At 42.1% G+C, this 18,384-nt stretch overlaps 1 protein-coding gene and 1 long non-coding RNA gene across 3 annotated transcripts in view; one reads left to right on the forward strand and one right to left on the reverse strand.

The window, feature by feature from the left end:
- Positions 1–18,384, reverse strand: part of NSUN6 (NOP2/Sun RNA methyltransferase 6) — a 46,242-nt gene that overhangs the window by 13,988 nt on the left and 13,870 nt on the right. For both annotated transcript variants that reach the window (XM_004716013.2, XM_045285593.1), the window contains exons 4-6: positions 11,307–11,416; positions 5,805–5,958; positions 1,479–1,560 (exon numbers count right to left, since the gene is read on the reverse strand). In XM_004716013.2, coding sequence (XP_004716070.1) covers positions 1,479–1,560; positions 5,805–5,958; positions 11,307–11,416 — 346 coding nt within the window. The remainder of the gene's footprint in view (positions 1–1,478; positions 1,561–5,804; positions 5,959–11,306; positions 11,417–18,384) is intronic.
- On the forward strand, positions 912–15,090 carry LOC123521167. Its single transcript, XR_006679634.1, has 5 exons — positions 912–1,143; positions 4,384–4,473; positions 6,155–6,223; positions 11,735–11,817; positions 13,853–15,090. It is a non-coding gene; the product is annotated as an uncharacterized LOC123521167 (long non-coding RNA).

Raw genomic sequence — 18,384 nt, forward strand, 5'->3', positions numbered from 1 at the left:
GGGGGGGGCTTCCCAGGGGGGCTTCCCAAAAGTTAGCATTCCCTGATTTGTGGTACCTGGGTGCATATCAGAACATTCTGCAACAGTTAAAATGTACAAGCAAACAAAAAATTCCCTGACCCCCTCCGTACCTTCTGCATCAGTCCTGAAGGAGCTACCCCCACCGCATGATAGGGTCCCTGAAATGGACATTTCATTTTCTTCTTCTTCCCGGGACACAATAACCCCACCGTCTAAACAAAAGGGAAACATCCGACAGAGCCCCAGGAAGGGCATTCTGTAAAATGCCTTCATCTCAAAACTGTCAGGTCTTGAAAACAAGAGGAAAGACTGAGAAACTATCATCCAAAGTGTCATCCTGGATTTGATCCCCACACAACAAAGAAGGGGATTCGGGAGAAGAAAGAAAAAAAGTGAAATCCAAATAAAACCTGGATTTACTTCACAGTGCCCTAACAAGGTTGGTGTGGTGCGCTGAGTTACCTGATACGGCTCTGCTGAGCACAGGCTTTGTAACTCCCCCTTCCATCAGGACAAATAATAATAACAACAGCAGCAACCACCACACCTAGCCAGCAGCCTAACAGTGACCAAGGGAGTTAGCATCCAGGACTAAAGTAACAAACGCACGCCAGCAAGTCAATTCCACCTCATCGTAAGCCTACACAGGACAGGGTCCGACTGCCTCTCTGGGTTTCTGAGGCAACACATCTTTCCTCGTGGAGTGTCTAAGCAGGGGTCCTCAAACTACAGCCCGCGGGCCACATGTGGCCCGCCAAGGACATTTATCCAGCCCACCAGGTGTTTTTGCCCCATTTGCTTTTTTGCTTCAAAAAAAGATATGTGCAGTGTGAATAGGAATTTGTTCATAGTTTTTTTTTAAACTATAGTCTGGCCCTCCAATGGGTCTGAGGGACAGTGAACTGGCCCCCTGTTTCAAAAGTTTGAGGACCCCTGGGTAGGTCTGGACACTTGGCACCCCAGCATGTCTCCTGAGCTCCCTAATGTCCATGAAGTGCTTAGTCCACAGGTAAACAAGGTCCCGGGTAAAACAAACCATCATCAAATTGATAACCACCTGCCAAAAACTGCTCCTAAGAAACCATTGGATTCTTCTGTAAAGTCATCAAAGAACACGTACAGGTATGCCAATTACCAAAGGTATACATTACTTTGCAACTTAAATATTCTTAGATTCAAAAACAGCAGTTAGTAGAAGTTACAGTCAAATCATTCTTGGGCAAAAGTGGGTAGAAAACTGAAAATCAGTTGAATAGAGAAGAAAACAAGAAGTAGTAGGTTTTGTTTCATACTCCTGGATCCAGGGTAGATTGCAGGGTGGGGCGGGGCGGGGCGGGTATCAGACTATAAGCACACGTTATTAGAAATGAAAAATGAAACATGCAACCTTAGATTTTCAATAATGCTCTGAAGGATTTTTTAAGGGTACTAAATAGTTTACTTTCGTCAATACGTACCTGTAAAAACAAGTACTTGGGCAGGACACGGTCGAAGGAAGGGCTGAGGTACACTGGTTCTGTCATCCTTATGCCTGTGCCCCTGAAAGGAGGAGGCAACATCAGTCCAAGAAGCAGGCAGCTCAAGTGGTGGAGCTGCGGTTCTAAGAGCAGAGTCAACAGGGCAAGTCCAAGGACTCCTGCCTTTTCAAACTTCTTTTACTCAACACCCAAATACCTAAAATACACGTGAATTGCTTTGAATGTTTATGTGCAGTACTCTAAGAGACCAGGCGGATAACTGAGAAGGATAAAGTTACATAAATGTTTCATTAGGTTTCTTTGGAAATTTGAATAGATTCAAAAAGGCAAGAAAAAAGGGGGGGGGACAAAGAACAGCTGAGTATTTTTATTATGATTCATTCTACTCTAGCTGGTAACATACCTATGATTACTGTGATTAGCTTTTTAATTCAGTGACTGCTCTGTGAATGTGTCAGTTTTCAAGCCACTTGTAAGAAAACCGAAAAAAACACTTCACGTCATGCTGATGCTAAGCATTGACAAAAATCTAGTGTTCTCCTCCAATGGCTTCATAGAATAACTGCTCCAGACTAATTCCTAGGTACCTACAAGAGCTTTAGATGACCCTTTGGACAAGAGGACCCAGGGTCAAGATGGCAAAAAGGTCAATCTGAGAGAGGGTGTCAGAGACCCCGGCACAGGGGACAGAAAGCATACACAGAGTATTAGAGAAAGTCCCACCTGGGCTGGTGGCATAAAAGATCAAACCAAAGGAAGCAAAAATGAAAAGGAAACGGGGACAGGGGCAGGGGTTGGAGATCCGAGCGGAGAAAAGTGCAATCTAATTATGAAGGGCAAGATAAGAAGCAGGGCTTAGACCAGGTAGAAGATACAAGCAAAGAAGAGAGTCCTCAGACACAGTATGGCAGACAAGTTCACAGAAAATCCAGCTAGCTTAGGAACTGGTCTTAGCAGAGAAGTATCGGTACAGATGATCTGTATCTTACTTGTGTAGGCACGGCAAATTAGAGTGAAACAACTTCTGTACATATTAGTACACTACGATGGTGTGCCTGTGAGCTCCCCTCAGTGGAACAGTGACCTCATCCTTTCATACACAATTGATGTTAACTTATCTCCCCCCTCTCCCTATCAGCTTTACCTTCTCACCTGGGTATGCACCCTATTTTAAAATCAAGTTGGGCCTTGCGCTCTCCTGGCTTTCCTCCCTCCCCACCACCCCAGAAGATCAAGCCAAGCCACTGCATTCACTCCCCATGCCGTTCTTACTTCCAGTGGTGGTTACACACACCAACTTGAAGATAAATATGTATATGCATACACACACACACACACACACACACACACACACACATATATGACATATAAAACCCAACCTGCCAATCAGGTCACAGCCTGAAGGTGAGTCCTTGTGGACATGCCTTCTCCTAAGGAGATCCCTAGGAACTCAACTCCTCCCTCTCCTCCCACCTCCCCACACCCTTCTCTCTCTCTCTGCCTTCACCTTCCTGATGGTGGACCCTGATGGTGGCTAGAGTCCTGTGATGCATCCACTGCCATTGGATCCACATGACTCTGCACCCATCAATCTGAGATCTCCCTGCATTCGGCATCATTGCACGTGGCTGAATGAGTCTGAAGAGGGACATATGGACTTGAGTTGGACTGGGCTGGCATGTTTTCTTGATACATAATTCTTGATATAAAGCTCTTTCTTACAAATACATGAGTGTCGCTGGATTTGTTTCTGTAGTCAACCTGGCCTAACACACTTCCTCCCTACCCATCGTCCCTGCAAAAAATACAACAAGGAATCTTCTGAAATGTCACAGTGTCATATTCAAAAGTCAATCTTGTGTTGAGACACCTTGTGCTTTTACAATGATCAATAGCTCACATCCTGCCTAGAATCTAGACCTATTATTGAATGGCTTGGATTCCAAGACCTGGTCATTCTTTGTAATTTTAACAACTTTCTGACTTTCCAGTCTTCAGTCATTCAAAACAGACTAAAGCTTTAACATTTAATTTGCCCGACCTAGTGCTTGAAGTTCTCATCTCACTTTAACTATTCTTTTGTGACCATGCAGACCAGTACCTTTGCATCCATCTTTAGAGTATCTGACTTCACACCTAGGGAAGATCATTTAAGCTAATTGTTGTTCAGCTATGGGATCACATAGGGTTTTTCTTGTTTTGCTTTTTTGTAGTGCAATAGTATCTCCATGTAAAAATGTATCAGATCTCTTATCATTAAACAATCTGTTGGTAAATTAATCTACTTCTATGACACTAGGAAGGATTCGATCCACTTTGAATTTTAAAAAAACAAGAGAAAAAACAAACAAACAAGAGGTTGTGGTTGGAAAGGGGGAACCGATTACCAGGATCTACATGTGACCTCCTCCCTGGGGGACGGACAACAGAAAAGTGGGTGAAGGGAGACATCGGACAGGGCAAGATATGACAAAATAATTATTTATAAATTATCAAGGGTTCGTGAGGGAGAGGGGAGCAGGGAGGGAGGGGACAAAATGAAGAACTGATGCCAGGGGCTTAGGTGGAAAGCAAATGTTTTGAGAATGATGAGGGCAATGAATGTACAAATGTGCACTACACATTGATGTATGTATGGATTGCGATAAGAGTTGTATGAGCCCCTAATAAAATGATTAAAAAAAAACCAAAAGGTTGCAATGCCAATAATTGAATAACGAGTGCTGGCATTAAAATTTTTTAAGAGCATAAATAAGAAAGAGTGTATACCAGGAGTCAGTTCCTTGTTATGGAAGCATCCTTTTTCTACAAAGGAAGAGACTAAAATGATCAAAGAACTGAATAAAATAAGTTAAAACCAACAGCTGTGTTTCTGTTTTTGAAGGGGCTGCCTTCTACTGTCATCAGCAAAGAAGCAGGATTCAGGAAGGTCTGTCCCCGCAGAGACAGAGTACCGGACAGAGTAGCACACCAAGTAAGACAACAGCATAAAGATGAACCACTGACAATCAACTGAGAGAGACAACCGGGAAACCATTTTCTGTTAGGGACCCACAGACAAAAGACAAATGCGTATAGGAAAGGCTTTCAAAAAGTTCAGTGAAGAAAATTAAATGCAAAGGAAACTTTTCCGGCACTTTTTATAGCCTCCTGGGATCTTTTCTTCGTATACTTATAGTCTTCTGTTGTTAGATGCCGGGTGTCCATTTCAACTCATGAGCAGAACTAACTGCCCCACAAGCTTTTCTAGACTTGATCTCCACGTCAGCTGATCTTTTCCTTAGCAGCTGAGTGCTTACTCATTGTGCTACCAGGGCCTCTTATTTTAGCCAGTTGGAAATTACACCTAAATTAACTTCAACTGGAAACCCAAATTGCTGCAACCTGATTCTAGGAATCACTGATGTGGTTCAGTAAATTCATGGGTAAATCCACAGCTTTCAGCAAGCCTATGTGAGCAACCAACTTTGGCATAATGGAGCTGTCCAAAAGAACTCCTAGAACAGGCTGAAAAATCTAAGAGAAGTATCGCCTTGCCCATAGGTTTAGTTCACTAACAAGGAGAGATGATTTAGAACTAACTATATTGTAATTTAGGAGCCCTACTGGTGTAGTGGCTGCTAATGGCAGAGTCAGCAGTTCAAAACCACAAGCTGCATCATGGTGAAAAGATAAGGCTTTCTACTACTGTAAAGATTTAGTCTTAGAAACCACAGGGGCAATTCTACCCTGTCCAGCAAGGTCAATGAGTTGGAATCGATTCAATCGCAGTGATTTGAGTGCATATCTTTTAACTCTCTTTGAACAAATTCAAATGCACAATTTTATCCATAAATATATTCGGGTGGATGTTGTGTCTGGCTAAATTAATTTATAATTTCTTAATGTTAATTTATATTGAAACTGTAAGTTTGTTCTTTCACAAATTGAGAATGTTAGAAAAGATCTGGAAAGATCATGAAATTCATTCTCTATCAAGATTCTCTAAATACTACTGAAAGATATAAAAATATCCAAATCAATGAAATTTAAAAGGAAAAGGAAATTTTTTAACAATTACAGTGTGAATATAATTACCTTACTTGGGTTCTTCCCTTGGACCATGTTTTGTCTTTTACCTAAAAACATTTTCCCCCAAAACCCTGGAAACATGTGTTAAACAGTATTTTACCAGTTGAATGTACACCAAAAAAGTGTTATTAGTAAAAATGCATCTATCTATCTATCTATCTATCTAAATTCCTTTAACTTCTTTGAACCAAAATAAGAACAGTTATTCCCCACACCCAACTCTTGATGGCATACTTCAGTTCAGGCAGCCCACTGAAGAGTTCACTGCGGCTGAATTCAGAAATCCCATTTCCAAGAAACACTTTGGGTCCATCAAATTCTTTGGCTCCTCGCTTACATCTTCCTTTAATATCAGAGTAGACAGAAACAGTATCTCCAGCTTTCATAACTGGAAAAAGAAGAACATTAGATTAGACTGTTCTCTGTTTGGGTGTGAATTTGGTGCAAATCTATACTTTGCGACAGAATTTGACAGTCAACGGTAGGTATGAACAGTTCACTGTCACAGGAAATCTGATTTTTTACCTTCAATTTTTCCCCACAATAGATCTAACTGAAGAATTTGTTGTTGTTTGTTTTTTCAGGGGAAAAAAGAAATAGAATAGACTTCAAATCATCCTAGCTCAAGTCTTCAGCTGAGCGGAAAGTGAAAGGTATCTTGCATTTCAATCATTTCCCCCAAATCTAATGTTCCCGGAGAGATCTTATCAATCTTACCTTTAATGCAACCCACAAAGGACTAGATTTCCTTTACAAAAATTCCTCTCCAAAAAACTTTTCCAAATATTTTAACCCTGCTGTTATTTCTTTGCAGGTGGTGGTTAACATAACAATTTTAACAAACATAAACATTCATAATTTATATATATATGCAAGGGAGCTTCAAAAAGTTTATGGGAAAAAATCCAACATTAAAAATTTTTTTTTAAGTTTTACCAGCACTTTATCCACGTCATAATATTCAGAAATCCAATCGTATCAGGAAAAGTTGTGCAACTGTCCCCGTATTCAATTCTAGAACCTTTTCTTCTTCCGTGTAGTCATTGCTATTCGTGTAATTATTATTATTTTTTCTCATTGTGGCAAAAGTATACCCAACAGAACATTCTCCAATTCCACAACTACTACTTGTATAACTCAGTGTCTTTGATTTTCCTCTTCATACTCTACAGCCACTACAGACGGCCTTTTCCATATTATTCTCCACTCAATGCCCCCTCACCTAGGGTAGCCATTGATCAAGTTTTGTTTGTTCATGGTTTTCTTGGTATAGTATTCACATCGCATATACTTCAGTGCTTCAATCACTTTTAAAATAAGTTGTATCACAAGCAGTTCTAGTGGCTGCCTCCCTCCTCCAGCATTCACTGTTTGCTCCCCAGACCCCCTCGCCTTCCTTCTCCCCCACCCCCAACCACTACATCTCCTATAAACCCTTGCTCTAGTTGTTATCGCTATGCGTCTACTCCTTCTGTGCTTCGCAAACTGGGAAACCCAACAGAAACAATAAAAAAACAAATAATGTGGTAAGGATAGAATAATAATATAAAGATAAAAATCCAAATAATGGGTAAGAAAGAAAAGACTACCGTCAATATTTTAAAAAGCCAGGGAAGAACTTTTTGTCATGGAACAAACAAGAAATACTTGAGCCTAGAACAAATTCAGGTTGGGTCAAGAGGAAGGTCAACTGACCAAGTTTCAAGTTCAATCCAGCATAATCAAGTTTACAGTGCTCTCTGGTAGTCGGAAAGAACTTATGAGATCATTTGAGCTTTGTGAGTCCGAGTATCTGGGAGGAATAGGAATCCACGGATTGGTTAATTTTCGCACTAGATGGATTAGATGAGGAGAAGTTTAGGAGGGAAAGGTTTGATCACAGAAAGGTTTTCCTGACAATTTCCTGAAAGCTGTGGGGGTAGTTAGAAGGACCGTGTATGGCCCTTCACATTTAGGTGCCAGGGGACTGGGCTGTCTTGATTTTAGAAATACTTGTTGCCCCAGGGAGACTGAAAAAAATATACTTCTTGGTGGGATACAGTTGAGGTAAGTGCATGTTCGCTTGTGTCCCGAGAACATGTCTGACGAGGTTCAGAGTAGGGATGTCGTCCCCTAACAGAGGTGATGAAGAAGCAGAGTTTCCTAAAAGGAAGGGTCTGCTGTACATTAACACGAATAGACTGAGAAGGAGAGGTTTGCGAGGTGTGGTGTGGCTCTTACATGCTTAAGGGCAAGAGGTAAGAGCTGAGTGAGGTTTAAGAGAGTCTCGACAAGTGAGATTTAAGGATGTGGTTGGCCTTTCCTTCTTTTCCTGATGATTGGCCGTGGTAAGGTATGTGTAGATTCCCTTTTACCTTGAGAGCCTCAGCTGTAGGCTAGGTTCCTGGTGAGATGAGGGCCGGACCACTGATTGTAGGGAGTCTGGCAAGCCAAAACGAGGAAGGATTTCATCTACGAGCACCTGGGTGACTTGCTTTGCCCAACTGAGGTAGAAGGAAATGCTTCCACCCGTCCTGAGGAAGTGTCCACCATTGGGAGCAGGTGTTTGGCACTGTTATGAGGAGGCATGTGTGTGCCAGTCTTGTCCAGGGACACGTCCTCTAGCCTGGTGGGTGGGAAATGTGCGGCAATGAATTAATTCCTCCCTGAGACGATGTTAAGGAACGAATAGTACATCTTTGTGTGATCTGCTGGAGCAATGTGGATAGGCGTGGGTGAAAAAAGATAGGTTTTATCAGTCCCATCTTGTAGAGTGTCATACACATCCGTTAGGACGGACAGTGCTTGTTTCAGGTAAGACACATCCAGCCTTCCGTTATGATCCATCCATCTTTGAATCTGGCCCCTTTGAAAGGAGGTCCTGTTTCTCTACAGGAGAGTACTGAGGCCAGATAGGAGGGACGGCTACTAGTTGTAAGTTGTGTGTGGTCCTTAGGGCGGCTCTCTTGGCTGCAGTTTCTGCCCTGTTGTGGGATCCTTGGAATGTTGGTGTCCCTCGCAGTGAAGACCAGCTGCCTGTTGTGGAAGTAGAGCAGCCTGTGGAAGCTGTTGAGTTTGGTTGCCGTTTGTGATTGGCCTTCCTTTGGTCATCGTGTATCTTCTTTCCTGCCATACAGCGGCATGTGAATGTAAAATATGAAAACAGTATTTCGAGTCTGAGTAAATATCTACCCTCTGGTCCGTGGCTAAGGTTGAGGCTCGTGTCGTAGCAGTAAGCTCTGCTTTTTGAGAGGCAGTGCTGTTGGGAAGGGGCCGTGCCTCGACAGTACCTGAGGAGCGAACTATAGCATAGCCAGCTCGATACACACCGAGACGAGAGTTGAACTGCCGTCTGTGAACCAGTGTCATCTGGAGTGGGTAAGGTGAGGCAGAGGTGTGAGGCAGTGAAGTGGCAAATAGATCAAGAGTTTCAGTGCAGGTGTGTTAGGTTGTGGAGTTGTACCTGAGACTCCTACAGTACTGTTGGATGCTAATGAAGTTCTCCCTGCGTGTTCAGTTAAGGATGAGTACGTGGTCCCTGTGTCTTAAAGGAAAGAAATGGGCTTACCTGAGACAAGGATAGGAACCCTGGGCTCGAGAGGGGTGATCTTCAATGGGGCTTTAAACCCTGGGCACCATCAGTGTCCATGGCCAAGCCAATCAGCTCTGGCACCGAGGCATCTTGAGCAGGTTGCTCAGGAGGTCTAGTGGGATAAACTATCCCACCTGCTCTCTGTTGAGTGGGGCAGTCATTATCCCAGTGACCTTTCTGTTCAATGTGGACATGGCCTTCTTAGAGGTCGCAGATTAGGGCATATATAACCTGTATGGGAACATTTGAAGCAGGGTCCTGGTGGCACACTGGTGCATGGCCCGATAACTGGGTCAGACACACCGACTTTGCCCTGGAGGACACTTGCTATCTTTTGGTATTCAGCCTTATGTCTTAGACGTCATGCCAGGTAGGATCATATGATTTAGTGAGATATTTAAATTATGTAATATAAGTGTCTGGGTCCCAGGTATAAGAACTGCGACATATCTCTAAAACTGACAAATCACTTAACGAAAAAGGGCTGTGAACCTTTACTAGCCCCTCTGCTCCGGCGGCTTCACAAAGAGGGGCAGGATTTGAGGCTGGATCGGTTGGGTTTGAGGAGCTGTCTTTGTGCTGGAGAGAGCTGAACGCAAGTAGGTGAGAAGTGGAGACGGTGCTGGCAGCAGGGGGGAGGTGTCCGATGTCTTAGCTTATTGGGACTGTGGGAGGGGAACTGGGGAGAGGGGAGGTGGGAGGAGTGGACATTACTGGTATGGACAAGCAAGGAGTTTGGGGAGAAGTTGTATGAAGTATAGGGTGTTCACAAGAAAGACCCACAGGCGTTTCAGGTCATTAGCAAGGGTGAGAGGCAAGTGAGAGAGAAGACAAAGGAAATTCCAGAGTATTTATGTCTTTGGGACATCTATAAAGCTTGTAGACATGATGAATCCCATGCATCTCTCTGGTTGGTGCTGATAACGCCAATGGGGCCAGGTGCCAGCGTTGGTGAGCAGATGTCAGTTAACCAGGCAGGCAGATGGGCAGAGTAAGCTTTGCAAACAGAAGATATGTCTGCTGCTGACTTTCTCTCGAGGCTAGTAAATATTTTATCCTTTGTGGACCACATCGGTGGCTCTATTGCTTATTATTATTTGCATTTTCCCACAAGTTTTTAAAACTTAAAAACAACAACAACAAACCTTAGCTTACACATCATACAAAACAGACTATGGGCCATACTGCTAACAGGCAGTAGTATATGAAATCTCTACTCCCTAAACTCACTGCCATCAAGCCAATGCCAAGTTGACCGACCCTACAGAACAGGGTAGGACTGCCCCTGTGGGTCCAGACTATTAACTCTTTACAGGAGTCAAAAGTCAGTGATTTTCAATTGCTGACCTTGGGATTAGCAGCCAAACACGTAACCACTACGCTACCAGGGCTCCTCTAAACCTTGAGAGTAAATCAAATGACTTCTTTCACTGGCAAGGTAATTAATAACCAGAGATTAAATGATTTTTAATAAGTCTAAATCCACATTTCTTGATTTCAAGTACAGTACCAGTGAATTATAAGAGCTAATCTATTAGGTGTAGGTAATATGCCACAAAATAGGTGAAAAAAGTATGATCCTCAGGTTTCGATCTGATGTTAAGATCCCAGATTTTGACTCTGATCCTCACCAATGATAACAGCAGCCTGAGGTTCTAGGGCAGTGCAGTCAAGAGTACAAGTAAAATCTCTCTGACATCCTGAAACCGGACACCAAGCCTGCCGCCAGTGCGTCCAGTCCGATCCATAGAGACAGACAGGGCACAGGAGAACCGCTCCACAGGGTTTCCAAGGCTGCAACTCTGCATGAAACAGTGCACACCTTCCTCCCAAAGAGCGGCTGGTGCCTTCGACCAGGAACCTTTGGATTCACAGGGGAATCCTTAGCAGCTGTGCCACCTAGCTTCTACCCTCCCTATTACTCACTAAATAAATATCAGTACACATACCTTTATTAGAAAGTTAAAAAAAATTGCCAGGAAACCTTACATAATGCTGAACAGTGTGTATCAGATAGAACGCTCTCTGGCCAGTCTAAAGGTAAAAGTTGAAAAAAATCTAACAAAAGTAAATCAGAAATATCTCTGAATGATGACTCTAGTGGACAGTGAACAGAGACTTTGAAGAACCTTTGCTTTTCAGAGAAATCTAAGCAGTACACTCACATTTTGAAGCTGCCACAATCCCTGGAACGTAGACATGGGCTCCTCGTAGCACCGCATTGCCACACTGGGCACCAACGATGGCTTCGCACTGCTGCTTTCCAATATTCCTCCTGGGGATAGAACGAAAGAGGAACTGAGCAAGAGTGATTTATGCCTCAGAAGCTCACCAGCCTTTTCAATGCTTTACTCTAAACCGTAAAGAAACAACACTTTTATTTTGGTGACTTCAGGATCCTGTCATTAAGGTAGAAACTTAAAACATGAAAAGTACCAGGGATAAAAATGGAGGAAATATTTTTTCAAGTGTCCACGTAAGAAAAGAAAAAGTACAGAAAGGTCCATCTGGCGGAAGGCAATAAAGTGGTGCCGACAATTGCTTAGTTAATAAATCCTTTTTAAAAACAATGCTGTGTTCATTTTTGCATCAGGAGAGAAAAGTAAACTCCTTGTCTTTAAAGACTGAAACAGACAGCTACTGAAGGAATGAAAATACAGGACATGTCTGAAGCAGGTAAGTGCACAGTGCATTATGACCACTTTCACGACGTGGAGAGACGACAGTTAAAGGCTGCTTTGGCTTTTCACTGCCTTGCTGTATGCTTCAGTTTCTCACCCCATCCCTTCCGCAGACAATTGCCGTCTGTGGTGTTGTAGGAGGCGCACTACCATCAGTGGTGCTGTAGGAGGCGCACCGGGACCACTAACCATAAGGTCACACAGCATGTCAGAATCAACCTGCTGGCGATTAGCTTGGTTTTTTGAGGTATCATTCAGAATGCACTTTTTTTCAAAGGACATCCGTGATCTTGGTTCAAATCATAGGTTCCCAAACTTATTTGGCCTACTGCTCCAAGCTAGAAAAAAAATACTCAGCTTCCCCAGCAATTAAAACCTTTTGTTATTCCGCATAACCTGCTTTTGCAGTCCCCGTGGATCATTCCAGTGCCCCCCTGGGGGACAGGAGAGCTCACTTTGGGAAACACTGGTCCAAATAATCATATGTCAATTAACGAAAGATAGATGCCTTAAATGCCCATTAAAAGAAGTCAGGATAAATAGCATGTAGTACACACGCACATGATGTGACCCTGCTTTACCAGAAAAAGATATTACGTCTTCAGACATGCTGTGTGAGGCAGGTTAGACAAGAGAAAAAAATCCAGTGCACTCATATATGTGTACGAACTTTTTATCAAGAAACCATTATATATCAGGAAAACATCCCAGACCAGTCCATAAGTCCAATACTAGTCCATCAGTCCCTCTTCAGGGAGACTCTTATAACAATCCATACATCAGCTGCATCAAGCATATTCCTACGGATATTGCCATCATCATTTTCTAAACATTTACTTTCTATTGAGCCCTTGGTATCAGCTTCTCTTTCTTTCCTCCCTCCCTGCCCCCACCCTTATGACCCCCTTGATAAATTATAAATTATTACTATTTTTATATCTTACACGGACTGCTGTGTCCCTTTCCTGATGGTTTCTGTTATCCGTCCTCCTGGGGCAATGGGGTGTGCACATCATGCAATCAAAAATACCATAGCCCAGTCAGGCGCACCTTAGTTCTTAAAGCAACACCCTTGCAATTCAATACTATAAAGAGGGCATGTGCAGCAGACTTATCCAGTGGAAGGCATATTCTGATCTCTTGAGCACTGAAGGTGGATCCAAGCAAGATAAAACCCTTGTTGCCTTTGATCTTTTCTCTGTTTAACATGAGCAGTTGTGAGGAGTTGGGTCTTCCTCACTTTGAGGAGTTGTAATTCATATTGAAGGCGGAAATCCTAAATCTTCATCAGCAGGTGCTTCAAGTCCTGCTCACTTTCAGCAGGCAAGGTTATACATCAGGAGCTGATACCAGGGGCTCGAGTGGAAAGCAGATGTGTTGAGAATGATGATGGCAATAAATGTGTAAATGTGCTTGACACAATGGATGGATGTATGCATTATGATAAGCATTGTACAGGCCCCCAATAAAATGATTTTTTTTAAAAAAGGAAGGGAAAGTAATGCATTTGTAAATCTAAAAAAAAAAAAAAAATTGTGCCATCTGCAAATTACAGGTTTCTGGGTTTCTAACTCTGCGTCTTCGTCCTTATAACCATCATTTCTAGTCATTTCTTCTAGGGCTCAAAAGAAATCAAGCACCTCTTCCATTCCATTTTCCATAACTCGACTTCACTACATCGCTTTCAATTTCTTTATCTCTGCTGCACTCTGGATAATGTCTGACAAGCCATTTCCTAGTCCAAACATTCTCTCTTTAGTTGGGTCTAATCAAAGTTTAACTCACTGAACAACTTTTTCATTTCAATGATCAAACTTTTGTTTCCAGAACTTCTATTTGGTTCTTTTTCAAGTCCACAGTTTATTTCCTCTTAGTCCCCTTGCCTTTAACGCGTTAGATTCCTCATTTTTAAACTTGTTTTCAGTGAACTAGAAGATTGCATTATTGATTCAAAGTTGGCTCTAAAGATTTTTTAAAGATGTAATTGTATGTATCTTATGTTATAAAGATTAATTTGTTGTTGTTTTTAGGTGCCATCAAGTTAGTGCTGACTCATGGCGACCCTCTGGAGAACAAACCCTTTCCTGGTCCTGTCTCACACGGTTTGCTGCTTGAACGCAGTGCTGTCGTAACTCCGTCCGTCTCCCTCACTGAGGCTCCTCCTCCTCCTTGCTGCACACTATTTTAACAACATAAAGTCCTTCTGCAGGATTGAGCCCATCCGATATGTCGAAAGTATGGGAGACAAAGCCGTATCGCATGCTGTTGGAATTAAAGACTGAGCAGACTCAGAACCACCATGTTGTGGGAAGTGTAAGACTAACGGCCCTTCTAAGGAACATTCTATTCTGGTTGTACTTCTTGAAAGGAAAATCTGTCGGTTTTTAGAGATTCAGTATTCTTTACCAAAACCGTAACTCAAATGTTATCAATTCTGTGTTTTTCCTTATTCATTGTCCAGCTTTCACACGCATGAGGCAACTGAAATTACCATGTTAGAGTTGGGTGCACCTTAAGTTAGCCCACTGCTCCCCAAAGTGGCATCCTTTTTGTTGTTGTAACACTTGCGCCTTTTGCATCAGATTTGCCTAGGACAATACATTGTCCAATTTCCTAACTCTTGTTCCATGGACATGATCCACAGGTACAAGTGAAAAGAAATCCTTGACCACGTCAGTAGTTTCTCCATGTAGGACGGAGTTCAGTTCATTGGTTCAGTTGTGAGGATTTTTGTTTTCTTCTGGTTAAGGCTTAATCCATACTGGAGGCTGTACACTTTGATATTCACCAGTAAACAATTACACTTTTTTAGAGTGAAACAGGCTTTATTGTTGATTTAAACCTGACTATGGAGGTTTTTTAAATTAGTATATAATTGTATAAATTCTACAACATAATGATTACTAAAGGCTTAGGTATTTTGTATGGAATGCACATGCCTGTTCTTAAATCGCAGACATCAATTGTTTAGACCATACAAAAAACTAGGAAAACCACCCAAATTGCAATAGAACTTCCTGAAAAAAAGGGTAAAAGACTATAATTCAGTAGATTTCTAGTTTTGTTTACTGGGAAAGATTTAAGGATTTTTTGCCAATGTCATTGGAAACCGCTTTTGGTGACACCACAGGTGGGTAATTATGGCATAAGGTGACTATGGAGACTAGTGTGCTGGAAGAGAAGTACAGCCTCATATTCTTAATCCTCTTATTGGGAGCTCTTACAAATATTATAAGTCCGTAATTCAATTAAATCAAGCATAATTGTACAATTGCTACTACCATCAGTTTCAAAACATTTTCTTTATTCTTGAACTCTTTGATATCCGAATCCTTTTATCTTCTCCCTCCTCTACCCTACCCCTCAGGAACCCTTCTTATTACACTATATAATTATTCTGACTTGGGGGCTGTATCTTATATCATACAATGTGTCCGTCCACATGCAATTCTATTATTTATTCCCCTCCAGTGGGGTTATACAGTCATCATTGCTATCAGTTCCCCTCTTCCCATACCCTCAGGGAATTATTATTTGTTATTATCTCTGAAGGGTTATCTATCTTGACTTTCATGCTTCAAATGATCTTAATTATACAAATGAATATACGCAGGGCTAACAAGATGAAGGAGGTAAAACAAATACCATGATACTAAGGGGAGGAAATATTAATGAACTAGAGCAGTGGTTCTCCACCTTCCTAATGCTGCAACCCTTTCATACAGTTCCTCATGTGGTGGTGACCCCCAACCATACAATTACTTTCATTGCTAATTCACTGTCATTTTGCTACTGTTATGAATTGTCATGTAAATATCTGATAGGCAGGATGTCTTTTCACTATTACAAATTGAACATAATGAAAGCATAGTGATTAATCACAAAAACAATATGTAATTATATATTGTGAAAAATTTATTTCTAATTACAAATATATGAAATTTTGTCTTGAAGCATGCTGTAGCATGGGCAACAGTCTTAATATAACAACAGTAAACTACATTGTTGCATTTTGCAACAGCCTGCATAAAAAACCAATGTCAGTGTGAAGGTTGAGATAGCTTCTTTCTCACCAGATCAGCACATCTGCACGGGGGCGGGCCCACTTGGAGACAGACAGAGCCTGTTTCAGTTCCTAAGACCATCAGAAAACATCCTGCAGATGGTCTTAGGCGACCCCAGTGAAAGGGTCCTTTGACCCCCAAAGGAGTCACAACCCACAGGTTGTGACCCACTAAGCTAGAGGATAGTTATGTGTTTCATCAGTGCTATACTACAGCCTGGATATATCATCCCTTCCATGTGGCCCTTCTGTGAGAGACTGTCCAATTATGTTATAGGTGGGTTTTTGATCTCCTCTTTGTCTACACTTCTTCTTATCAATCTGATTGCTTTTTTTGAACTTCTGACACCTATTCCCATCAATACTTCATGATCACATAGGCTGGTGTGCTTCTTCCAGGTGGGCTTTGTTGCTTCTCTGCTACATGGCCGCATGTTTAAACTGATGCCTTTAAGACCCCAGACACTATATCTTTTAATAGCTTTGTTCACCACATTTACTTATGCACCCATTTTGTCTTCAGCAATCGTGTTGGGAACCACATTATCAGAAAAAGCTGTTCTTGTACTGAGGCAAGATTTAAGGAGAGACCCAAACTCCATCTGCTTCCTTGTATTTATATATATATATATATACACACACACACACACACACACATACACAAATATACCTATCTTTATATATTTACATATCTATACTTATACCTATAAATATAATTTTTACTATCTTATTCTTTCCTTTTCTTCTTTCTTCCTGCCCCACTAGCATGTTTAACCATTGTTTGCCTCTCGGAAATTCCTCTCGGATATATTTCAGTTGATCAAACACGACCAGGAATGCTACACCCCTCCTCACCATCATTTTAGTATCCTTGCTGTTCCCCTGTCCCCGTCATTACTGGCTCACTGCTCAGCCCCGCCTCCCATTCCCCCTCACCCTTAGCCATTGGTCCCATGGCTGTCTCCAAGGTTGCTTATCCTGCCTATCTTAGCTATGTGTTTTATAGTCTATATACAAACACCTTTTTTAGTGTTCCTAAGTGCAGAAACATTTTTAGGTCTAATTTTTCATACTTTTTGGAACTGAAAGACTATAAAGAGCTTCCTAAATTATGTCCAATTTTACATTTCATGTTCTCTTGGGGGGAAAAACTTGTTCAAATTGTTCCCCCACCACCATAACTCTAATGTTGAGACATACATTTAATATTACAATCCTCCACACACCTCTACATATGTACATGTGTGAATATATATGTGTGTATATATATATACACACACACACACACACACACACACAGACAAACAAACACCTTAAGGTGCTTCAAAAAGTTAATGAAAAAACTGCATTAAAAGACTAGGGTCACTGATTCAGACCCCCAGGCTCTCGGGGAGGGGGAGGGGAGGATGAGGCAGCCCGCTCCTGTGAAGTCAGCGTCTCAGACCCCCCCTAGCACTGCTGGGAGTTGGGTTCAGTTTTTACTCACACATAAAATAAACAGACTCAGATGCACAGAGCATCCACATATATAACTGGTTTTGGTTCGATATGTCTGTGTGTTTAGCTATATTTGTCTTTATAAATATTTCATGAAACAAAATCTTTACAAAGTGTCATGCAAAATGATCTATGATAAAAGATGCCATTTCTTGAGACACGCTCATAAAAATCTATTAAATTGACTGCACAAACCGCGAATGGGTCATAATCCACAAAGCCAGTTTGGAAACCATGGCTTTATGCTATTACCAGTATTATATTTCAAAAATACAGTTCTGATTCTAATAACAAATTATTTGGCTCCTACATTCTAAGCAATAAAGGAGCCATTCCTTAGCAAAATACCCCTTAAACTTCACAGCTTGCCTCTCCCAATTTCTTCAGATGACTCTTTCTCCAACCTGGCTGAAAGTCTATTCAGGAGGCAAACCTGGTCACATCTCTCATGTACTGCCAAGCCTTTTCATGCCTCTACTTAGCTTGCCCTTGCCCACCCTTCCTCCTCATCAGTCGGAATCTTTTTCAACTACAAAGCCAAAGGTAAACATCTGCGTGGAGAATCTGTGTCACATCCCTGCCCTCAGTCCTCCTTCGCCTGTGCTCCAGTTGGACTCAGTTTATACTGACATGGGGCACTCCTAGAACAAGGTTGAAGAACAAAACACAGAATGTAGAAGCAGAAAGTAAACAGAAGAAAGTCTTATCCATAAGATTTTAATTGGGGGGAGAAGGCTGAGGGGCCGGCCCCAATCCCAACTACTACGTGGACACCTGCTCCTCCCCCCAGAAAAATTTATTTCAAAGGATGGCACTGAATCTGCAGCTCTGGGAGAGGGATGTATCTGATTGGAGCACACAGGAGCAGATGAAGGGGGAGGAGGAGAGAATGGAGCACATCCTGGCCCACCAGGCCTTGAGGACGATGTTCCCGATTAGAGCAGCCAGTCCACAGAGAGGACCACATGGCCGGCCCCACTATGAGACATGATGTCCCTCACT

The sequence above is a fragment of the Echinops telfairi genome, unplaced genomic scaffold, assembly GCF_000313985.2.
Source record: "Echinops telfairi isolate 266 unplaced genomic scaffold, ASM31398v2 ScPeMD7_7473;HRSCAF=8511, whole genome shotgun sequence".
NCBI classification, from domain to species: domain Eukaryota; kingdom Metazoa; phylum Chordata; class Mammalia; order Afrosoricida; family Tenrecidae; genus Echinops; species Echinops telfairi.